The sequence below is a fragment of the Theobroma umbraticum genome, unplaced genomic scaffold, assembly GCF_002168275.2.
Source record: "Theobroma umbraticum cultivar Fairchild unplaced genomic scaffold, ASM216827v3 scaffold_67.0, whole genome shotgun sequence".
NCBI lineage: Eukaryota > Viridiplantae > Streptophyta > Magnoliopsida > Malvales > Malvaceae > Theobroma > Theobroma umbraticum.
Window position 1 is genome coordinate 663,686 of NW_018397262.1, and position 25,395 is coordinate 689,080.

Sequence of the window (25,395 nt, forward strand, 5' to 3'; positions counted from 1 at the left end):
CCTAGAGAACACTTCCACAACTGCTTCTTTTCTTGGTTGGAATTCAAGATCCAATGCTCTACTTATCTCCCACGTAGATTCTACCTCTTGCCTAGTTGCTTGATTCCTCTGTCAAGAGTCCTCATTACTAACTAAGTTAGCTTTTACTTCGTGCCTCAATTGCCTCTTATTTTGTAGCAGGTCAATGTCATCTTTTCTAAACCACCTATTAAGGCTTTCACTCATTACTCTTCTACCAGTAGACGTACTATTTTCCCTTGTCTCTCTACTCATATACTTTCTCATGTTGCATTGTCTCTATCCTTCCTCTACCTTTAGATCGCCCATGTCTCCCTCTGCCCTTGGAAACACTCCTTTGGTTTCTCTTTTCAATTTCTCCCTGATTTACTTCTCTTTTTTTTTGGCCCCTTGGATTCAATTGTAGAGCCATAGGTGTTTGTTTCCTTTCTTTTATTTTCCTTTGAGCGTGTGACGCTGGAGCATTTAGGATTATATTTTATTTAATTTAGTTTTTACTAATTTTACTTGTATTAGTACTTTAAGCTACTCATGTTCTATTTAAGAATAGAACATCTATTTTATTTAAATATCTTATTAATTATTTTAATTATATTAGGTAACTAAAAATAGAGTTTTATTAGGATGTGGGCCCATAATACTATAAATAGAACCTTTAGGCTTAGTTATGATTCATTGAAGTTGAGAGTTAATAAATAATATTTTCTTAAATATGAGTGTTTATTTCTTTAAGCTCTTTTTAAAGAGTAAAAAGTTTTAGTATCTTTAGCCTAGCCAACCAAAGTGGGATTTTGACTATTTTTCACCTTAATGGGGTTTCCAACTTTGCCAATATTGGTGATTTACCTTAATAGGGTTTTCAACCTCGTCACGATTAGTGTCTTTCACAATGTCCAAATGTTTTTACAACGTCTTGACATTAGTTTGGTATCATAGCGGGAGAATCCTTATTCGCTGCATAGTTCAGGTTCATTGTCAAGTTTCGATATTCCTTGTTTGGTTAATTTTATTTTTTATTGCTTTATAGTTATATCTTCTTCTTTTTTTCATCACCATAATGTCATCATCATACAATACCATGCCACTACGACGTCAAAATCATCAAAGAGATGATCACGAGATCGAGATTGCAGAATTATGTTAGCAAATTCAAGAATTACAAAGAGCAACTCGCAAGACGTAATGCTCAAGTTAATAATAGTAGTTCTAGTAATGAAGAGAATGATGCCAGCCCGTTTCATTAAAATTTATCTTTTGATGAAGAATCTATTCGTCACCTAAGAACTGCTACTACTAGAGATTTGGGAATCAAAGTCGACATTTTTGAGTTTGAAGGAAAACTTTATCTTGATGAATTCCTTGACTGGCTCTGCACAATAGAAAGAGTTTTTGAGCTCAAAGATATTCTCAATGAAAAACGTGTGAAGCTTGTGGCAATTAAATTGAAAAAGCATGCTTCTATTTGGTGGGAAAATCTCAAAAGACAATAAGAAAAAGAAGGTCATAACAACATCAGAACATGGGATAAGATGCATCGAGAACTCAAACGTAAGTTCCTTCCTGAACATTATCAACAAGAAATTTTTATCAAATTTCATGACTTAAGGCAAAAACCAATGTTGATGGAAGAATATACAATGGAGTTTGAACAACTTCACATGAAGTGCGATGTCCATGAGCTTGAAGAATAAACTGTAGCTCGTTATCTTAGAGGTCTCAATATTAAAATTGCAAATGTTATTTAACTACAACCATATTCGAACTTATATAATGTCATCATATTAACATTAAAGGTTGAGAAACAACAATTACGAAAAAGCTTAGTGAGTTCATCTAGACTATAAGAATCTACCTCAAACCATGGAAGTCAAAGTTCAGTAACTATTCCACCTCTAAAGGTAAACTATTCCAAAATTGTAAGCAATAATGATAAAGAGATTGCTTTTACTCATGCTTCTAATGTCAAAAAAAAGTACTTCAAATGCTAAGGATTTGAGCATATTGCTTATAATTATCTGAATCGAAGAATTATTTCCTTAATAGAAAAAGAAGATTATGTGGATTAGGAAAAATTAGAATTAGTTTTTGATAAATAGGATAACGAAATAGAGGACGGGCTAAAAATATTCAACAACAAAGAGATAGAAGAAGTTTCTATTGACCATGGAGAAGCTCTTGTTGTTCGTCGTAACCTTAACACTGCTATGATAACTGAAGATGAAAGTTAGCTTCATCACAACATATTTCATACAAAGTGCACATTCCAAAGGGAGGTTTGTAATGTCATTATTGATAGTGGAAGCTATAAGAGTGTTATTGCCAACTACATAGTGGAGAAAAAGAAACGAAGTTAAGGTAACAAAGCGTTGTTGTGTTCAATTCTCTATTAGAAATAAGTATCAAGATGAAATCTAGTGTGATGTTAAATTAATGGACGCATGCCACTTGTTGTTAGGACGCCCATGGCAATATGATCGTCGAGCTCATCATGATGGATACAAGAATACTTATTCCTTCATCAAATATGGAGTAAAAATTATGTTGACTCCATTAAAGCCAGAAAATCGACTAAAGAGACAAGAGGAAGATAAAGCACTCATCACTATATCTGGCTTAAACAAAGCTTATCGTGAGTTAAACTATTTATGTCTCTTATTAGTCTTTAAGGAGAATGAAGTATCTTCACCCTTATCCAAGCATGGTTTAACAAATTTGGTCAACAAAGTTGGAAAACTTATTGAGAAGCTTTATAGACAACCATGCCATTAACAAGATAGCAATTAAGTATGATTTTCCTATTCCTCAATAGGGAAACATGCTTGATCAACTCATTGGTGCTAGAGTGTTTTTCAACATTGATTTGAAGAGTGCTTATCATAAAATTAGAATGCAACTTGGAGATGAATGGAAGACAACCTTAAAAATAATGGATGAATTGTTCAAATGGTTGGTGTGGACTGTGACAGCATGTGGATCCAAACATCTACGAAAAGTATGTCAAGGCTTACTCGTCGAAGTCGAGTTTTTTTTTTTTTTTCGACATGATGAGAGTGACAAAAGAACATTTAGGATTGCATTTTATTTAATTTAGTTTTTGCTAATTTTACTTGTATTAGGATTTTAAACTAGTCATGTTTTATTTAGGAATAGAACACCTATTTTATTTAAATTTTTTGTTAATTATTTTAATTGTATTAGGTAACTAAAAGTAGAGTTTTATTAAGATGTGAGCCTATAATACTATAAATAGGACCCTTAGGTTTAGTTATGATTTATTGAAGTTGAAAGTTAATAAATAATGTTTTCTTAAGCAGGAGTGCTTATTTCTTTAGGCTCTTTTTAAAAAGTAAGAGATTTTAGTATCTTTGGCCTAGCCAACCAAAGTGAGATTTTGGTTATTTTTCACCTGGCTATTCGCAGCAACGGCCTTCTCAGCTTCTTGGCCTAACTCTCTCTTTTTCTTCCTTGTTTCCTTTCCAGCACCGAACCCTTATCATTGACTGTTCTATCACCCAATTTCAAGTTTTGCCTCTCTTTTTCTCTATTCTTTTGTGCAACTCACCCTTCACCGTTTTCCTTTGTTATATGACCTAAATTTCTTTATTTTTGCTATGTCTAATTATCATAGCTTCTTTCATGACTCCCAGCCCATGAACTTGGGCCTGTATTAGCCACTTTCACTAAGTCCTTCACACCTCTGCTCAATTGGGCTTTACTTATTTCATTGTCTTTTTTTGGGTTCTTTTTTTCCTTACCATTACTAAGCCTTTCACTATCCCCTTAGTTCCTCAACTATTCTCTAACCTACTCACATTTTTTAGGCGCTTAACCTCTCAAGTTCTTATGCACGTTTATATTTTCCATGTCAAATTTCAAATTTCCTTTCTTACTCTTTTGTCCTTTTTTCAGTTGATTTCCTACTATTGACTATATCTTTTTCCTGCAATGCATGACTCGAGGAAGCTATAATTTGACCATTATAGTGCCTTTCCTGCAATGCGTGATTTGTATTCCCATGCCCATTTGTCCTGAATCTTTTCAAATCCAACTCATCAACTTTTGTCAGCCCGATTTTTGGAATTTCCCCTTCATCATCTCAATCGCTGTCCTCCATCGTGAACTCCTCTTTCGACCTTTCCACCGCTAGTCGTGGTGCTCTTGTTAGCTATGCCCATTCACTACTTTCTATGTGGTGCTTTTGTTGGCTATGCCCATTCACTACTTTCTACATAAAATATTGACACCTAAATAGTGACTTTGCTTCCATATACAAGAATATTAATGGAACTTGTGATATTGCTGACGCTATCCACTTCCACCAAGATTAAGGCGCAATTAAAACGTCTTTTCTTTTCTGTATCTCTATCGGTTCCAATATACTTCCGCCATCTCTTTCCAATGAATTTAAAGACTTCATCATGCCAAGCATGAATTAGTAATTCCTCTAGTTTCACCTAGACCCTATACCTCCTCTGGTTCATCTATTCGTTGTATCGAACCACCAATAGGAATCGCCTCTCAAAAAGATCAAAGTAATCCTGTATGAGGACCTCCATCTCCTCTTTATTCCCAAATATAATAAGGACTGACAAATGTCCTACAAGTCGTACATCAACCAAAATACCTTCTCGAAATAACTCACTTTGAATCAAATTGCAGCTAATTGCACTATGTAGATATCCCAATGCACCACAATTAAGCCAATCCAAATCCTTTGTTGCAATAGTGATAACCTCACGTTCCTTTTTCTCCTTTACTTTATCTCTACCAACTGCCTCATTTCTCTCTTTCGCTTTATCTCCACTAATAACCTCAATTTTCTTTTCTCTACTCATTGTTAGAGCTTCGCGGTAGGATTTTTGGATTGTCTGCTCCACTACTTGCCTACCTTTTCTTTCCCATTAGTTCCTCGAAGCCATAATTTCCTTCCGCTAGTCTGCCTCTCTCACCTACAATATTTTACCATTTAATGGCATTCCATGCCCTAATCCAATCGCTCTCTCTACGCTTCTTCGTATTTATACCTAATAAAAACGAATCAGACTTCTTGCTTTCTTTGGAACCTTGGGATGTAGATGTTCACCACAACCCTAAATCTTGAAAAGATTTCCTTCAGATATGCCCATATCAATCAAGGGCTTAAATTTCCGGCGAAGAGTGAGAATAACTTCCTTATCCAATGTTCCACATCCCACCAACCATTCCTACCACCATGAATACTCCTTTTCCATGAGCACTCCATCACCACACCGCCTTTCTTCATATCTTTGCATAGAGGTTGAAATTTGTGGATAAATGGTACCTTTGTTGTGTTCTTTTGTTTTCTTGAATTGAAAATGGTGCTTCTGCTGAAAGGTTTGTCAATTTTGCATTCAAATTTTGTTGTGAATCTTATTCTTCATAACAGTTTACATGCAAAAAAGGAAAAAAGATGATCTTATATTATTATTTACTCTGCAATGTTATCAAAGTTGGTTAAACATTTGTGTTTTTTTCAATCATTAAAATTTTAAAAATTTAATTTTTAGCACTTTAAAAATATTTAAAATTAGAAATATTTTTAAATTTTTGAAAAAAATATTATAAATTATTTCCTCTTTGTACTTTCAATAAATTTTTAAAAATAAAAAATATTTTTTGTTTTCAATTTTTTAAAAAAATCTCTTTAGATTTTTAATATTTTCCTATTCCATTTTTAACGTTTTAGGAATATTTTGAAATAATAATAATAACAATATCCCATAAAATTTTCAAAATTTCCAAGAAACAAAATGTTATTTTTCTAGTTAATATTAACATAGATTTGCTCGATACTTGATTATTTATTGTAAAATTTATTTAACAAATGATATTATATAAAAATTTACAATAAAAAAACATATAAGTATATTAAATTTATATTTTAATACTAAAAGTAATTTTAAAAATTAACTTTACATTTTCAATAAACTCTTTGTAAAATAAATATTACAATGTTATTTTTTCATCATTTTAATCATATTTTTTTTAATACATCAAACGTTATAATGTTATCGTACCAGTAATCACATTTCTTACAATTACATTATAAAAAATGTGATTGCATTATAAGGCACCAAATGCAACCAAAGTTGCTTAAGTTAGGTTATGCTTATTACCTCCTTTGTTTCAAAAAGATTATCTTGTTTACGTACCTTTAACTAAATTTAAATCAACGTCTTGTTTAAAAGTTTATAAAAAAAATCATTCTTATTTTTTCTTATTACCTCAATTAGAATTATTAGGTGTGATTGTATCAACACTAATGATCGAATCAAAGTGACAGTTAAATGTTTTAATTAGACAAGACAATCTATTTTTTTATAGTAAAACATAGTACTAATATATTACATGGTTACAAGGAGATTTAACTCCCATAAAACAGCCACAATAGAAATGGAGGAAAGAAAAAAGGATACCATAAAAGCATATTTAAATGGATAATATAAAAAGAACTATGCTACAGCTGCATAATAAGAGAAGCCAGGAAGAGCTAAAGGAACAAAATTTCCTTGGCTTCTCTGTTCTTTCATCACTCAATGACATGAAAACGCTCAACAACATATCTACCAGTAGCCTCACAAATGCTAAGAATCCAAAAATTAAGCTTACAACAAATACCGCGATGCCCTTATTCTCCATAGATATCTGCTTCTCTTGAACTTTTTCAACCTTTGATCTGAAATTAATGGCAATTATCGGCACTCAGACATAAATAAAACCCACAAAAAGCTAAGAAAGAGATTCTATGGACCAAAAAATTCTTAATATTATGTGCAAGTAGCATATAATGGATTTGATGCATATAGCCCCTTGTACGAAGAATCAAATGGTTCACGTGGATGTGGACTTGATTAGAGGTTCTACGCTCTAAACATGGTGCTTCTTGTACGAGATGTACATATATTTGAACTCACATGCTTGCATGTGCAATCATAGGTACAAGGTCAGATATTTATGTTCTCTGCAACCAAGTTTCCTTCTGTATATTTCCAATTCTAGCATGTCATATTAATCAAAAAACCCAATTCCAGGATATATAAGATCCCATTTATTGTTCTATTTTTATCTCTCTCCTTCAGGCCTCTAACTATTACTTGTTTCTGTGCATGTTTATGAATTTAGTGCTTCATCTCATAAAATGTTGAATCCAAATGTAAGCATTATTAGTTTCCATCCCCTCCTAGAAAGTACACCATATCAAACAAGGCCCTTAGACATTGGTTTTGCTTATCAGTCCCTCCCTAACTAGCTACAGCAAATAGCAAATACTAAAAGTTTTTTTCTGCTTTTATCATTGTCTTCTGCAAGGAGAAATCTCTACACTTAGGAAAGGCTGATAGCTCTTCTACCAGTGCATGTAGCTTAGCACAAACTTTTCAAGAATCCCCACCTCCAAGAGGGGGAGCGATTGCTATATTGTGCAGTGAATGTTAACTGATCATCCAGAAAAACCAAGAAACAACCAAACCAAAGCATCACACTCGGTTATCATTCATGATGTCACAAGTTTGGTTTAATTTTGGTTTTGTACACCTAAAATTCTGAAGTACAAAACAAAAATATTCGTATATTAATAATGGACTATTCTTTTATTATTTCAAATATATCTTTTTATAAAATATAAACTTAAACACCAAATTAAATAATGAGATAAAACATAACCAAATTGTTGAAATCGCCTTTTCAAAGTTCTTTTGGGTTTTATGATTTCTGTCATGTTAATACACCTTGCATTGTCTGTTTTTCACAGAAAGAAGAATTGTGTTAACTTCACTTTTTTTTTTGGAAAGGCATGTTAACTTCATATTATCCGAAAACTTGCTGAAGCAAACCAAATGCACCTTATTCACCAGCATGCTTATCATTGGGAATAATTTTAAAATAATAAATTCAAACCACAGGCTCATTACACAAATTAAAATGTAATGAAATTTGAGCAAATTAATCATTAAGGGACAGAACCAACCTGAGATCGGCATTGTCTCTGAGTATAGTATCCAGCTGTACAGAAACCAGAGACTTCCAGGAAGCAACATCACCAATTTCTTTAGCCTGATAAGAAGAAAAACATAATGATTACAACGAAATCCACCTGAATCAAGCAAAATAACCATTATTGAACCAGCTACGAGTTTCACATACCATGATTTTCTGGCTGTCAAGGAGATCTTTTATATCTGATTTAATCTTCTCTAGAAGTTTATCTTTTTTTCCTATATCTTCCTCGAATTCTTTAAAAATATTGCCATATTTGGAATTCAGTTCTTCTAAATACCGCTCCAAGACAGATAAATTTAAGTCTAGAGCTCGAACTTTCTGCATCAAAATTTTTAGAACGCTGTCTCCAGGCACTCGGCCAACTTGATGATGAATGTCTTCAACTGGACTAGGAACAATATTATTAATAACATCATGTTGCAAGTTTGAGTTTTCCACTGAAGACTCAGATCCCATTGCCTTGTATGAATTTTGATACACACTATCGCCTTGAGTGGACTCCAGTTTTGAAGGCATTTGTTTCTGATCACGTGTTCCATCGTCAGATGCAAACAAATTATCCTGGACAGAGATCAAATCCTCCAGCATTCGCTCCACAGCATCCACTCCATACACTTCAATAACACTCAGTGTACAATAAAATTCAGAACCATAATGGCTCAAAAGATTTAACTTTAGATACCTCACCCATTTCGGTTCCTTAAGAACAAATCTCTGAGCAAGCTTCACATTGGCGGCCGTAAAGTTCCCAAGCTTAATCCAAACATCTGTTGGAAAAACCAAACTTCCAAGCAACTCAAAATCTTTTAAATTAGAAGAGTGATGCTCAAAATTTGCTATTTCAATAGTGTCGACTAAGGTTTCTTCTGAAAGTTCTATAGTGACAAATTTCTCTTCTGCTGAACAGGGATTCCGTAGGTACTTGTCCTTATCTTTGCCCAAGATATTAGAGGCACCCTTTGCTTCCTTGTTACATACCAGGACCTTCGCTCCTTTAGAAGCTGAAGCATAATTGTACTCTTTACCCCCTGGCTCCACTCTATGTTTTACTCCTGCCTGGCCAGTACCAGATTTACTTCTAGAAATGAATGCTCTGCTCTTGAATTCGTCAAGACCAAGAGGCACAGCATGCAACAGTCTATCAGACTTTGGAGAGCTGTTTTCAGATGTTACACCTGCAATGGAGTTATCACCATCAAGTTGCTCAAAAGTAGAGATGTGATTTTTGCTTGCTTCACTTGTAGATGATTCAGCAGGAAGAGCTGTGGTCTTAGCATCATTTCTACAAAAAACATCATGAGAACAAAAAGAGCCAGATTCGTCAGCTAAACATTGACCAGGAGAATCAGAATGTTTGTTGTGTCTCATCTTAGCTCCATCCCAAGTCGATAAGCCACGGGCCATGGATCCATCTATATTCAGAATAATAACAGAATTGCTAGTAAGAAGACATGCAAAAAGTTTTCCAGCGATTAAAGATTATACAAATAATACATACAGAAAAAGACCCACATTTTCTACTTTTATGGAAAGAATAACTCGAGTCTCAGACAATAATCCAAGAACAACATGAACAGTAAACACCTGTATAATCACAAGGAAAATGTCATTAAGGACAAATACACTCCTAGAGGACAGAAATAGTAGAAATTCAACCCTCCTTTATGAGATAGATTTAAAATCATCAGTACTAAAAATTTTCTTTACCAAATTTCAACTATGCAAACAAAACAATGACACAAATAATAAATCAGAGAGATGAAATCTTGACAACATCATAAAGTTCCACAACAAAGACAATTATGATAAGCATTTCAGCTCCTAAGTAAAAGGTTAATACTGATTCTGGATACAGATCAAGAAAAATTCAACAGACTCAAAACTTCTGTCCTCGTCTACAGGAAGTCATATGAAATACCAACTACCTTCAAGACTAGTCCACAAACTTGTTCTGAAAGGAGTCAAAAAGCTTACTACAGAGATTGAAAATAGAGAAAAAAGACACTCAAATGAAAATAGAAGAACTAATATAGAAGTATCAACTTGATGGTTGTGAGTTTCACTAAATTTATAAACAAGTGAAGGCTAGAGGAGGTGACAGCTACCAATGACTACAATGTTCACCGTAAACAAGAAGAACAGCACGGCTGCTAAAATGCTTTGCAGTGGCAAACGTTGGAGAATTGAAAAATGGAATACGAAGTACCATCCCAATATTTGCTTCTCACTTATTCTTCCTCCTTTTACAAATTTTGTTTCTTTATGTCCTCACTTCGAACTTGTTTGAGCTTTAGCCTCTTTAGTAATATTTATTAATGTTTCACATATTGGTGCAACATTACTTAACAATAATTGTATTTGACAATATTATCATCACTTTCTTGCACTTCCCAAATTTAGCTGTTTGATTGCAATTTGGTAAAGATGTAGTCATTCACAGTGATAACATTATGAAACCCACTCCGTTATTCTCTCAAAACTGATTCTTTGTTTAATAAACTCAATTGAATCATTATCCTACTAGATGCCTCACAGGCAACTACTCAAGGCAGAGTTGAGCCAGAATTACCAAAGCCACATGAAAACAAACATAAGAGTAGCATAGGATCCAAATGACTAATAAATTAAGAGTAATCACTGCAAATTTGTTTGACTAGCCATGATGAACCAAAAACATTTAAGAATTACTCCATGGAGACCACACATACACACAGAGAGAGAACAATAACAATTTTGGACAAAATGACAATTATTTACTGAGCTCTGAATTTAACGCTTACCCTTATAACCATCACCATGACTGACCCACAAGCTCAAGAGGAACAGAAGCCCCCACAAAACAAAAACCAAAGACAGAGAAACCTTGTAGAAGTAGCTCCTTCCAGTAGTAGCCCTATCCAAAGCTCTTCTTTCCAGAAGGGCTCTACGTGATCTCTGCATTGCACATCAATCCAGTCCGCCGCAGACTGGAAAACAAGGTGTAGATGAGAACCAACAACCTACATCAGATAATATAAAGACAATAAATAAATAAATAAATTTCCAAAGAGCAAAACAGCACAGGGAAATAGTAGTATAGATTTTTTCTTCTTTTGTTTCTCAGTTTCTGATGGGTATTATTGAATCAAACAAAAAGAGAACATAACTTGCAGATACAGCAAAAGACTTTCAGAAAAGCTTCAATCATACACAAGTGAAGAGAAAACAAAGTAAGTTCCATCATACATGTGCCTCATCACTAAAACACACACCGACAGGTATCAATACAAAGGAAAGAAAAAGATTACTTCAAAGTTAAAAATTAATACGCCAAGAGAAACAAACAGTAACAAGCATTATTACAACCAATCGAATAGCCACAAATGGATATTCTTCAGTAGCAAAACAATTCAGCTTAGCAGTAAAGCAAAAACCTCTTTTACTCCATAGGTTCAAAAAAAAAAACAACTTATCTCCACCAAAATCAATGGTGAAAAAGCACCTCAAATCAATGAAAGCAACCAATTCTTCTCTGTCCATATGTATGATATAGAAATGAAATCATCAAGAATTCTTATATAAGGCAATCTCATTAAGTTGTTTTCATCTCAAAAAGACAAATAAGGGAATACCAACTTGATTTGATTCAAGGTTTCCATATATATAAGTATAAATCAAAACAAACCTTACGCTATCCTTGTTGATTCTCTTCCCAGCAATTTTCTCAGCGACGACCAAACGGCATAAATCCTTCAACAAAGAAGAGAACCTGAATCTGAAAGAATCATAATTCAACAAAGAAGTTGATTTAGCTGGAATATTCTTCCGAAATTCCAACCGCAAAGTACAGATCCAACCTCAGAATTATTCAAAAAATAACAGAGCAAATATATTATTAATTAATTAAAAAAATTAAAGTCAAAGCGTAAAATAAATACTGCCATCTGTCTAATCACCTGGAATATATACAAGAAGAAGAAGACGATTAATATATTAGTTTATGCTAATTATTTGTACAATGAGAATAAAGAAGAAGATCAGCGAAGGAAGTATAAAGAAGTAAACGTCGTCGGGAAGTAAACAAAATAGAGCACCGAAACGGCGTAGTTTAAGGCGATTGTCCGCGTTGCCTTGTCCCATCGCCGTTTCCCTGTCCTTGTTGTCAACGGCTTAAAATGTTTTCAAAAATCAGATCTAAAGCTCACATCTCCTTCCTTTTATTCTTTTCCTTTTACACGAACGGAATACTTCATCATTTCTGGACTGTTTTAAATCATTAAGGGTATTTTTGTCAAAAATATTTTATAACTTAATCTCCAGAATATTAATTACAGATCCTTTGTCGGTTATAGTTATTTTAATTTCTTCCGAAATAATCATTTAATGGAATGATATTATATAAAAATTATTTTATTAATTTACTTTTTCACGTCACAACTTAATGATAATGTGCACTACAATATTTGAATTTGAAAACTTAAAAAATTATTAAACGATCCATAATTCAAAATTTTCAAGCTCATCTTACACAAGTGATTTGAAATTATAATTTCGAAACTGCCTACTCAAACCTTAAAATTAAAATGATTTATGTAAAAGTGAGTTGGGTGGGTTGATTTGCCTTTAAAGGAAAGGAGTTTTTGTCTCCTGGTAAACGAGCAAGTCATCTTAGGGTTGCTAAACATCAATGTTTGGGAATGAGAGATACATGGAGATTTCAACTCATTTGTGCAAGATTTGCTCCCATTGTTCTCCACTTTCTCTATTATATATGCAAAATTTTAAAATAAAATAAAAAATTTAAAAAAAAATTATTCCTAAACTCGATAATGTGCTATAAATATAGAAATATAAAAGCTTCACACTTTTATGAAAGTGTATTTTGTTCGAGTATAGTTATTTTATTAAAGATTCCTATTTAATGTATTAATAGTGTATAAAATTAGTAATTTGTTGATTTATTATAAAATGTCACTTCGTTAATAAATAAAAATAAAAAATTTTAAAATCTTGAACATAAATATTAAAATGTTTTTAATGTTTAATGAAGTCAAAAATTAATTTTTTTGGGAGTAAAACACTCCCATTTTCTAAGTTTTAGTCAAAATTTTAAGTAGGTCTATTAGTTTTCGAAATGAAAACTACATCAAAAAATGCAAACACCATTAACAGAGATTCAGAAAAGATAAAAATACCTCTTTTTTATTAATTTTAAAAATAATTATTATATTTAAAAACAAAAAAGAATGGGAAGCATCGGCTATCGGTGCTCCCAAGGAAGGGAGCCCAATCGAGGGCTCTAGTGCTCCCCATATGAAAGCTTTGTTTTAATTAATAAAAAAAATAAAAAAAACTTATATAATAATAATTATAAAAATTAATCAAAGGTAAAATTATCTTTTTACTTTTATCACATTAACAAGTTGACGAAAATACTAACTGTTGATTAACGACTAGATTTACGTGTCAAGTAAAAAATATTTTTTTAAAACAGAACGTCCATTTCGAAAATTAATAAATCTCCATATAATTTCGATCAAAACTTAAAAAATAAGAATATTTTACTTAATGTTTTTACTTTCTTTATAGACTCTCTTTCACTATTTCTCCAAGGTTTCTCTCAAAAGTTTTTGCAAATCTTGCACGTTTCTCTTAGAAATCTTTGGGAGTTTACTTTTTTTTCTTTTCGATTTAAGGTTATTTGTCTTCTTTCGGTAAGGAGACGAGTTACTTTCTTTCTAAACCTTCTCTTGTTCTCTCTAAACAATCAAAACTTCATTTAAGTTCAATTTTATTTTACAAGCAGTTGATTGAGATTTAACATTGAGAATGTGAAATTTTCAATTTACAGTGTGAGATTTAAGATTGAGAATATTTTCATTCTTGTTCTCAGTCTAATTACCTGCTTTCCTAAAATCATAATGAGGTATTGCTTTCTTAAAAGATTTCTAATGAAATAACTCAGGTGACATGCAAAAATTTCATTTTAATTAATTCCTATGGCCATATGAAATGCCACATACTTACTTGAGTAGTGGACATAAATTATGTATGTTATACTATACTTGCAATTGCCCAAATCTCCCACACTTGTCTAAACTCTCTCAATGAGGTTTGTATAAAAAGCAAGTAAAAAATATTTTACACAATAAAAAACAAGTAAAATAAACACATTCTCTCCAACAATCTTTAATAGTTGAGTATAGATAAAAGTTTCAACATAACGCGTAATTAGGTATACATTACGAGTATATAAAAAAGTGTAAAAAAGAGTTTAGAAAGAATTTATTCATTTCCTTTTTTTTTTTATCTCTACTCATATACATTTTTCCTTTCATCTTTAAATTTCCTCCACTAAAGGAGGATCGTAAAGGGCGACAATGGCATTGGTGCCTTTATTGATGGATTTGATTGCTAAATACACCACTCCATGGCCAAATTCTAGCTTTCCACAATCGAATCTCTGTAGTTGGATTTAACTCTCTATGACTAATTGTAAGAAGCATCAATATGGCACTATAACGATTAAATTTGACTGTAAAAGTGTCAGATCGTTGGTACATTATGCCAAACACATCTTTGATGATCGACCATTGAAAAGAAGAAAAAAAATCAAAATGAATTTGAAATAATAAATTTTAAAAATTTTAATTATTAATTATAAATAATTAATATTTCAAATTAAAAAAATAAATTAAAGTTTTAATTATGATTTTTAATATTTTAAAATAAAGAATAAAAGAAAAATAAAATAAAACAATCATATTAATTTTTTAAGGGGCACCATAACTATAGGGCAAAAAACTATAAATCCAAGGCAAAATTTTTGTGTGGACAAAATGCGCATCTGGGCAGCAGGTCAGCATAATTGCAAAAAACCATATAAAAAGTTATAATATTTTATCTACAAAAGAATAAAAATAAAATAGAAAACCAAAAAGGAAAAAAAAAAAACCCTAGTTGTTCATCCGTGAAAACCTCTTCCACCATTAATTCATTTTTGAGGCAATTAACAAGTTGCGAACACATCAGGTACATACATCAAATTATCATCTTGATCATTGGAAGTTGTAATATTGTATTCTAATTTAATTATATTTAATTTTTTTATAATAATTTTTTTTTTGAATTCTACGTAGGGGATTATGCATCAATCAATGAGTCAAATATTCGAATGCATTATTCATCTACCATGAGAATATTTCAATAATTAAGTTTAAGTGTATATTAGATGAATAATTAAGTTTAGTTTTAATCCTTGGTGTGAATTGTCCACAATTATAGGTTGCCCAATTGCCCACAAGGACATTTCAACCAAACAAGTACATTTGCCTTGGATTTATAGTTTTTTTTGCCTTGTGGTTGTGCTCTCCCTTCTTTAATTATAAATTATTAATATCTTAAACAAATTATCAATTTTTAATATTTTAATATTTTAAAAACAAAAAAAATCATATTAAACTTACAATTAAAAATTTATTAGTATTTTAAATAAATTATAAAATACTTTTTACTTTAATAGCTTAGACACTACTTCTTAAATTCCTATATCCATTAAATACTCGATTAAAATAAATTTAAACTAATTATATATATATTAATAAAAAAATAAAATTAATAAATTAAAATTAATTTATAAAAAATAAATGAAATTTTATAATTATATTTAAAAGAATTAATGAATTTTAGTAAGTGTTATATTAATTACAAAGAATTAATAAATAAAAATAATATATATAAAATTAACATTAAATATTAAAAATTATTAATCGGATTCAGATAGTAAAAACTTAAAACCACTCCCCAAATCCTACCTAAACTCATGGCAGATAACATTTTTACTATTTAAACCTTAATCGAACTTGATTATAGAGCATCATAATCTTATTTAATCGGATATGAGTAATACAAGTACCTAATTGTAAACTACTCATTGAGTTTTGGGTAAAAACATGAAAAAGAAAACTAATTGGGAGAACTACACAAATAAAGCAAAATAGTGAGAAAAAGTGCAAATATCATTGTATACAGGCTGAATTAGTAAAAGAAGAAAGACACCAAACGAAACCCAACCCAAACCATAAAACAACATACACGAGTCACTGAGTCAGCATCACTGTCACCGGTAAGTTGGTTGATTCCTCCGCCCCTTCTTTCTTCGTTTCGATGTTTTCAAGGAAACCCACTTTAACCCCATCACCAACATAACTCAGCTAACAACAACAGCTACTTCCCCAAGAAGCCATAGCCTGAATTCCTCCCATTAGTCATTTCCTCCCTCAAAACAAGAAACCCAATTTTCTTTTTCCAGCAATGGCTCATATTCTCCGAACTTCTTTCCTTCCCTCCACTTCCTCCCGTCACAGGACACCTGTTTCGGGTCCCAAAGGGAAGCCCCAAGCCCTTCAAGTTAAGGCGAAGATCCGAGAGATTTTCATGCCGGCATTGAGCTCAACGATGACGGAAGGTAAGATCGTTTCGTGGACCAAGTCCGAAGGAGAGAAGCTCTCGAAAGGAGAGAGTGTCGTGGTTGTGGAATCTGACAAGGCTGACATGGACGTCGAGAGTTTCCATGATGGGTTCCTCGCCGCCATCATGGTGGAGGAAGGCGGCGTCGCTCCCGTCGGCTCTGCCATCGCCCTCTTGGCTGAGACTGAAGAGGAGATCGCTGAAGCTAAAGCCAAATCACAATCTTCTTCCAGCAGCAGTGCTCAGGTTGTAGAAGAGAAACCAAAGCAAAAGGAAGATGTGGAGCCGGCTGTTCCGGCGGCTGCTCCTGTGGCTCCCGCAGTTTCGAGCCCGAAGGCCGTAGCTTTGGGGTCCGCGGTGCATCCCGCGTCGGAGGGTGGTAAAAGGATAGTGGCGTCACCATATGCGAAAAAATTGGCAAAGGAATTGAAGTTGGATTTGGGGGCATTGGTGGGGACTGGACCCATGGGGAGGATTGTGGCTAAGGACGTTGAGGCTGCGGCGGCCGCAGGTGTGGTGGCTGCTTCTGAGTCAGCTCCACTGCCCGCTTCTCCGGCAAAGGCAGCTCCGGTGGCTCCTGGGATTGAATTGGGGACGGTGGTTCCTTTTACTACAATGCAGGGTGCTGTCAGTAGGAATATGGTTGAGAGTTTGTCTGTGCCTACTTTCAGAGTTGGGTACACCCTCACCACAAATGCACTTGATGCCTTGTACAAGAAGGTAACGATGGCTTTATTAAGGTGTTTTAAAATGATATAATTTCTTGAAATTTGTATTCTTTTGAGTCTTTTTATAAATTGATGAGGCAATGGATAGTATGCATAAGAGATTGCATTTGGTTCAATGTGGTGAATTCTCTGGAGGTTTCAGAAGTGATTATGCTATATAAAAGTCAGTGATATTTTATAACTTGGTAAAATTTTAAGCATTCTAGGGAAGCTTGATGCTTCTTATTGAGAAACTAGCTTTTTCTTTGGAGACTGGTTAATTGATGGTCATAGGTGCAAGATTAAGAGGTTTGTCTTGACATCCTTTGTTACAATTAGCCTGTGGGCAAAAATATGCCTTATGCCTGAAAACTTGCTTGTAGGAAAAAACCCCTTTTCCTAGTTTTGGATCTTTAGAATTTTTTTCTGGGACATTTTGCCCAAGAAGATCTTAATTTTCTAAATCTGTCAATATAAGGTAGATGGAAGGTACTATTGTATTGTAATTATTGACATGTTTTGCTTTTGCTTATTTGTGAATATTGGTTGATATAAGTTGTGTTTATTTTGTTTAGATCAAGTCCAAGGGGGTAACAATGACAGCATTGCTTGCAAAGGCAACGGCACTCGCATTGGTTCAACATCCTGTAGTTAATTCCTGCTGTAGGGATGGCAACAGCTTTACATATAATAGTAGCATCAATATTTCTGTTGCTGTAGCTATAGATGGCGGGTTGATTACACCAGTTCTGCAGGATGCTGATAAGGTTCTTGTTATTCTACTTTTGGCTGGCTATTTTTTGTGATATAGTTGTAACAACGTCATTAGGGGTTTATTTCATTCATTGCCTTTCAGGTTGACATTTATACATTGTCAAGAAAGTGGAAGGAGTTGGTTGATAAGGCCAGGGCCAAGCAACTGCAACCTCATGAATATAATACAGGTATGCCATTTTGTGTCAATATTCTCATCAAATTGAGCTAGGAGTTCCTTTAATAGAAAGTTGATGAGATATATATATATATATATATTAATCTTGTTTGCTTTGTGGACTTATGCTAGAATTTATTTTGGTACCATGCTTTTTTTGTATCTTACATGTTGATTTGAAATGCTTATGTTTGATGAAAATTTCAATAAGAGGGAGAAGTTTGTCAATAATTATTGGAAATATTGGTTAAGAAGGTGAAGAATAAGCAAAAAATGTTAGTGCAACTATTAAGTGTTAATAATGCTAGTAAAAAATCATGAGGAGAAAACAGATTGTTTGTTGATGGGTGTTTATATACTTTTTTCAATGGGGCAGTTCAATGTGTATACCAAATTAATGTAACAATCTGTTAGGGTCTTCAAGTTCCCACGCATGTAACTCAGAAATGTTTGGAAGTTTCTTTATAAAATTAAACTTCAGTTGCAAACCAAAGAAGATTATAAAAAACCATCACATCTCTATTAATTTTCGGACCAGAGAGTTAGCTGGTAGACCACCAATATATGGCGTTTCTATCTCTTTTGGGTTTCATTTCGTGGATTCCTTTGGTGTAGCATAAATAGCACCTTAATTTTCAAATTCAAACATTCAAGTTTGGTCTATATATGTTGCTATATAATGTACCAATTTTGCAATTAAAGTTATTCCTTGTTTTTTCCTTTGTGTCTGATGAATGACATAGTTATTATACCCAGTTGGACATTTTCATTTTCTCAGAATTCTAGACTAAGCAATGAATGAGTAGAGACGTATGAGTTTCTAGGATACAAAATATCCAATTCAAAGATATTTTTGAAGTATCTTGAAACTTAAAATTCAATTGACATAAAGTGTCTACACAAACTCAACAGAGAGTGAGTAGTTCCCATGAGGTCAATTGCCCTTTTTTTTTTTGTTTTGATTGGTTAGTTTTTTAGTAAATTGGTTAAGTTTTAAATTGAGGTTGTCATAAACCATTGACAAAGTTTTTTGGTTGATATATAATAACTGCAGTATAAGGTCTATGATTGCAGAAAATGTTTAAAAGAAATCATGATTAATTTATGGTTTCTGGCCTAATATCCTATCAACAGTTCTGGAGCGTTTTCTTAATCTGATTTTGGTTGTATTTTGCTTGTTGATGTTGTTTGCTCCCTTTGCAGGTACTTTCACCTTGTCTAACCTTGGGATGTTTGGTGTGGACCGGTTTGATGCCATTCTGCCACCTGGAACTGTAAGTATTCTTTCTTAATTATTAATATCTTTTCATTTGCAGTATTCTTGGCCTGACTCCTGAGAGGCAGGTAGGACCTGCTGGATTAAACTGTATGCTAATCATGTGGGTGTTTTTATGCAGGGAGCAATTATGGCTGTTGGAGCTTCTCTGCCTACTGTTGTTGCTAGCAAGGATGGCCGTATTGGCATGCGGAACCAGATGCAGGTAACATACATCTTTCTTTTCTAATAAAAAAAAATGGAGAAAATGACTGTTTGTTATGTTCTTTTTTAGGATTTTTATTTTTTAATAGCCAGCATTAGAATAAAAGCACTTACTTTTGAACTTTAAACTTTTGCAGGTAAATGTTACAGCAGATCACCGTGTCATCTATGGTGCTGATCTAGCTTCATTCTTGCAAACCCTTGCTAAGATTATTGAGGATCCCAAAGATCTTACCTTCTAGTCCAAACGTCCCTCTTGTGCAATGAGGTCCCCATGGCCATACTATTGTTAGATTATTGTCTTGTAGCATGCTCCCAAGGTTCATGTTTTTCAAATCTTCTATACTTGAGATACAAAATCAGTGGCCAATGACAATCCGTTTGGGTTTCACTGGAGAACAGGAAGAGAATTTCCAAGAGCAACGGTTATTTCAATTTATTCAGCTTCTATTTTCTTTTAGTTGAGCCTTTCTATTATTACTGTTAATTTGTTAACTTGACTGTTGCCATGAACCATGTTCATCAACATGCTGTCAACTAAATTTTGACTGTTTTAATCATTGTTGTATCAATAAGTTCTCTTGTTTGATTTCTATCCTTTGTGTGCCCTCATTAGTCAAAGCTGAGAGAAGGGGGTGAGAGTGACGGACTGAGTGAACCCAAATGTTGGCATTATTTTTTGTACTTGCTGCTGATTCTTAGGGCATACAATGTCTGCACTGTTTCTTCTTTCTTTCCTTCTTGATTGCCTTCTGATAGGCTGTGTTTGAGTTCTCAGAATTAAAAGAACAAAACAAAAACCAGAACAATCAGAACAGTGGCTTGACTGCTCTTTATAACTAAGTTTACAGGTCTTTGTGTGACAATACTATTATATTACATATGAGAATGCATTCAAAACAAACCATACTATTTTATTACATATGAGAATGCATTCAAAACAAACCATTTCTACATGCTGGTTGCCTTCCAAGGGCTGCCATTGCCTTGTGTGACAAAACTAGTTTTCTTCTATCTATCTGTGATTTGTATGAAACAACAAACTCAGTAGCTAATCAAGGTTACAATACAAAGTCCGTGGTGGAATTACCTTGCATTGAGGAGCATCCTTAGCACACTCTTCATTTTGGGCCTTGTCTCTGGTGAAACACTAACACAAGCAAGAGCAACTTTCAAGACTGCAAGCATCTGATTTCTGATCACCAGTGATGCCCTACTGATACTAAAATCAAGGATGTGATCCCTCTTATCCGGCCGCACTGAGTTACTCAATACCCACTTGGCTAACTCAGTTCCCTCACTAACTGCGGGTTTTCCTGTCAGCAATTCCAGCAGTATAACGCCAAAGCTATAAATGTTTCCAGCCATTGTTACCCTCATTGTATAAGCGTACTCTGCAAACCACCAAGAATTGAAATGAAAAGGATTAGGACTACAGAGTGCTGCATGTTTAAAGGAAGTATATATTTTTCATCTATGTTAAGCAACAGAACATATGGCAGTAATAAAAATACAAGTAAAAGCATGCATGTCAGAGTTCTCACCTGGAGGAATATAGCCTACAGAACCGGCTACTGTGGAAAGGCTTCCAGAGCTCTTGGATGGATCGATTACTTTACAAAGCTCAATGTCTCCAACCTGTGGCTCCTTCAGAGACTTAAGCACAATGCTTCTGCTTGAAAGGTCAAGGAGGAGAATCGGACTTGAAGCACATCCATGCAGAAAAGCAAGACCTTGAGCTACTCCAACTGCTATACTGTAACGACTTGCCCAATCCAAAGAATTTTTCAAGCTGCCATGAAGGATATCATAGAGGGTACCCTTTGGGGCAAATTCATAGAATAGATATGCACTATCAACTGTCAATACATAGGCCAAAGGAATCATGACATTTGAATTGCTTAGCTTCCCCAACACCTCTAGCTCTTGTTCAAATTTATCATGGCTGCCCAATTGGAATATCTTGTCACTCCAGTTAAGCTTCTTGACGTAATAGCTTGCTCCTGATGGCATGATAGCTTTGTAATAGGTGGAAAACCTGGTTTTCAGAACAACTTTTGCTGGATTGGCAACCACTTCCATGGCTTTGGCAAAGTCAATATTTGATCTATGTATTCCATTTGCTGTCAAAAAGTTACCTTGCATGATCTGAGGAGGAGAAAGTTCTTGACATGATTGTGTTTGCGCATTATTAACCTTGTACAAGCGTCTTGAGATCAGTAGGAAAACAACTGCAACTACCCCTACAGCAAGAGCAGCTGCAGCAAGTGTAATGACAATTGTCACAGCAATTGGTCTTCTGTTGTTACTTGACACTGAATTTGTTGCATTATAAAGTCCTGGATTTCCACTTAAATTCAGTAAAACATGTGAACTGAACTTAGGAATAATTCCGGATAGTAGATTATTGGAAAGTATTAGCTGTGTCAGTGAAGACAAGCCAAGCAGGAAACCAGGAATTTCACCTGAGAATTTGTTGTTAGAGAGATCCAAAATTTCCAAACTAAGCAGTCCAGAAAGAGTCCTTGGAATGGGTCCTTCAAAGAGGTTCGAACTGAGATTCAAAGAAATCTGCAAATTTAGCGGCATAGAGGGAATCTTGCCACTCAATTTATTTTCTCCAAGCTGGATTTCTAGCAGAGAATTCAAGTTACTAATTTGATCAGGTATAGAACCAGCGAGATTGTTGCCTTGCAAGTTCAAGCTAAGAAGATTTCCAAAATTTGAAATTGAAGAAGGTATGATGCCATTAAGCGAATTCCAGCTGATATTAAGCACGGATAACACACGCAATTGGCCAATTTGACTTGGGATTTCACCACCAAGCTTGTTGAGTTGCAGTTTCAGAACCTGAAGGTTAGTAAGATTAACCAGCTCCACTGGCAATGTTCCATTCAGCTGATTCTGAGCCAAGTTCAAGAGTGCCAACTTGGAGCAATAGCCAATTTCTGGAGGTATCATTCCTGTAAAGCTGTTGTTTTCCAACTCCAAATACATCAAATTCTGAAGTGATGCAAAATCTATTGAAGAGATAGGGCCAATAAGTGAATTGCTACCCAATCTTAACCTGATCAAATTTGAAGACATTCTTCCAGGTATTGGTCCCTCCAACCTATTATAAGACAAATCCACCGTCTGCAAGGTTGATGGTGACAGAAAGTCCCATGGAATTCTCCCACTTAAATTATTATAACTAAGATCTAAAATCTTGAGAAATTTTGTGATATTACTAGGAATTGAGCCAACAAAATTGTTTTGATTGGCTGAAAACCTCTGCAGCGTTGTGATACTTGAAAGGGTTGCAGGGATCAACCCTGTCAACAGATTGGAAGATAGAATGAGCATTTGCAACTTGGTGAGGTTCCCAATACTTTCAGGAATAGGTCCGCTAAGGCTATTAAAACTAAGATCAATCAGGACCAAATTCTGATTGATTCCAATATCAGTTGGTATTGGACCTGTGAAGCTATTCTTGGAAAGCTCAAGTTGTTCCAAAACCATTGGTTGTCCTATTCGGCTAGGAACAGAGCCATTAAAACGATTGGAACTAAGATACAATCTTTTGAGTGCAACCAAATCATTTAACCGTGAATCAATACTTCCACTCAAAGAATTGAAAGAAAAATCCAAGGATTCCAATCCAACAAAATTATGAAAAGTAGGCAAAGAACCAACCAACTCGTTCTTGCTAAAGTTCAAGCTCTTCAACCCATCAATCCTTCCACAACTATTGAAAAACTCAACAGGGATTGACTCCAAAAAGTTGTTTGACAAGTTAAGAGACTGCAGAGAATCAATCTGGCAAAACATAGGTAGAAAGTTAGAGGTAGAGAGACCAAACCCGGATAAAGAAAGAGACACTACGGAGTTGTTGAGAGGGATGCTGCATGTAACTCCTTTCCAACGGCACGGGTTCGGCTCTTTTGTAGAATTCCAAGGGGAACTTGGGATGTCAAGCTGCTGAGAAATATTGATCATTAGGTTCTTCTGGTTTGAAGCTAGTTGACAGAAAACCAAAGGGTATAAACAGAAGAAGAAATTTATGAGCAGATAAGGGCTGTAAATGCTGCAACTCCTCATTGTAGAGAAGACTATTCACCGAGCTCTCCTTGTCAGGATTGAGAAGGGCAAGAAAGGAGACAGAAGAGTAAGGAAAAGAGCAGAGAAGAGAATAAAAGGGAATAGGATTAGAATTACATGACAGACAGAGAGAGATATTGGTGGCTTGGTGATGGGATTTGCCTTTTTCAAAGTGGAAATTCACGGGAAGAAGGGAGAAGAAAAGAAAGATGTTTGCTCTGGGCGTGTTGGGAGTGGAGTTGACTGCAAATACAACACAATATGAAATGGGGACAGACTGACTGACAACGGCCATTGCAGTGTTGGTTTGGTGCGTGTAGGGAGAGAGTTGCTTTCATTTCTTTGTGACTTTCTGTTTGATGACTTTGACTCTAACACTCACACTTTGGTCTTTGCATGGAAGTTGAATAATATGGGCAAGAACAACAATTCAAAGTCTTTGCAAGTGGGGGTGAAGGGGAGGGGAAGCCATTGGCGGAAGAAGAGCCCACTTTTGAATGCTACAGCCTGCAATTAGGAAAAACGCGTTTCAAAGACTTTTTGGTTTAGGAGTCCTGCTTACGGCCTAGACCCTGGTCAATCTAGTACTTTACACTCAAAAGTATGCTATTTTTCAATTTTTTCACTTAAAAAATTCTTAAACTATTTAAATGAATTAAATAAATCTTTATTTTTTTTTAACATTCGATTAAGTTTTTTTAATTCTATTTCACACTAAATGAGATACATAAAACTACCCGTAGAAGGTAGTGACAAGACATAAAAAATTTATGATATGGCTTGTTCTGCATATAAGGTAAAAGAAGAAAGCAAAAAGATGATTGGGTTGCAAATGGGATCAAATTATATATTTAGGATTAAGCCTTTTGTAATTAATGCTTGATTGATTGTTATTAGTTAAAATGTCACTTATTATTTTATACTTATGTTTCACTCACGTAGAAGATGAAAATATCACATGATCAAGGTTTCATGTTACGTTAGCATGTCACGTCTTTATACATTATGACATGCTAACGTGTTACGTCAATGTCACGTGGTATAAGATAATAAATAATATTTTTACTAATAAAAATTATTTATAAAAATTTATTTAGCTCAAAATAAAATATAAAAATCTAATTAAATACGATAAAAAGATAAATATTTATTTTTATTTTGTTAAAAAGTTCAAGAACTTTTTTAAATACTATATCCCAATTTTTTTTCTACATTACAATCCAAAGCTCTTTTTTTTCTTAATCAATATCAAAGTAAAAAGCGATTAAACATCTAAAACCAACACCCAAGCATTTGGTTCGTTGGTTGATGCATTATTTTCTACTTCAAAAGAAGGGTTCCAATCTCTTTTCCCAATTATATAAAAAAAATTAAATATCTAAAACTAGAGGAATTAATTTCCAATGTTGAACAAGTGCATATTACATGTGACTGTAAGTAATAAATTTTTGCCATTAAAACAAAGTGCATAACTTTTCTTTTTATTTAAATTTGAGGAATGAATTGACCCAAGGTCTACAAGTCATCTATCTTATATTTAAAAGTATTGGAAAATTCTGGCCTTCCCAGGTTCAAGTGTGGCTGCACTTTTGTTCTAGATTGAAAAATACTAAAGAAGAAGGAAGAAGAAAGTCACTATTGCTTAAAGGTGTTGATACTTTGATTAGAGTGAATTCAGGATGAGTTTATGTTACATTACCACGAAAAATCTG

The 25,395-nt window shown here is 33.9% G+C and overlaps 3 protein-coding genes across 7 annotated transcripts; 1 reads left to right on the forward strand and 2 right to left on the reverse strand.

Moving 5' to 3' along the window:
• Positions 1 to 6,327: 6,327 nt before the first annotated feature.
• LOC110419644 (Galactose-binding protein) lies at positions 6,328 to 12,238 on the reverse strand. 5 transcript variants are annotated; one of them, XM_021432742.1, is made up of 6 exons: positions 11,973 to 12,238; positions 11,702 to 11,791; positions 10,818 to 11,003; positions 8,182 to 9,449; positions 8,006 to 8,091; positions 6,328 to 6,715 (listed from the first exon to the last, which is right to left on the reverse strand). In XM_021432742.1, exons 3-6 carry the CDS (start codon positions 10,975 to 10,977, stop codon positions 6,469 to 6,471), a joined length of 1,761 nt encoding a protein of 586 aa, XP_021288417.1. In that variant the 5' UTR covers positions 10,978 to 11,003; positions 11,702 to 11,791; positions 11,973 to 12,238; the 3' UTR covers positions 6,328 to 6,468. The 5 variants fall into 5 exon arrangements, with proteins under 5 accessions (XP_021288417.1, XP_021288416.1, XP_021288418.1 ...); XM_021432741.1 differs by having other exon boundaries at positions 10,818 to 11,036; XM_021432743.1 differs by having other exon boundaries at positions 11,702 to 12,238.
• Positions 12,239 to 16,086: 3,848 nt separating this feature from the next.
• EMB3003 (2-oxoacid dehydrogenases acyltransferase family protein) lies at positions 16,087 to 20,198 on the forward strand. Its single transcript, XM_021432013.2, has 6 exons — positions 16,087 to 17,205; positions 17,768 to 17,959; positions 18,049 to 18,136; positions 19,327 to 19,397; positions 19,521 to 19,604; positions 19,741 to 20,198. The coding sequence occupies exons 1-6, from the start codon at positions 16,330 to 16,332 to the stop codon at positions 19,843 to 19,845; spliced, it is 1,416 nt and encodes a 471-aa protein (XP_021287688.1). The 5' UTR covers positions 16,087 to 16,329; the 3' UTR covers positions 19,846 to 20,198.
• Positions 20,199 to 20,411: 213 nt separating this feature from the next.
• Positions 20,412 to 24,064, reverse strand: LOC110419121 (leucine-rich repeat transmembrane protein kinase family protein). Its single transcript, XM_021432012.1, has 2 exons — positions 21,148 to 24,064; positions 20,412 to 20,997 (listed from the first exon to the last, which is right to left on the reverse strand). The coding sequence occupies exons 1-2, from the start codon at positions 23,681 to 23,683 to the stop codon at positions 20,690 to 20,692; spliced, it is 2,844 nt and encodes a 947-aa protein (XP_021287687.1). The 5' UTR covers positions 23,684 to 24,064; the 3' UTR covers positions 20,412 to 20,689.
• Positions 24,065 to 25,395: the final 1,331 nt, after the last annotated feature.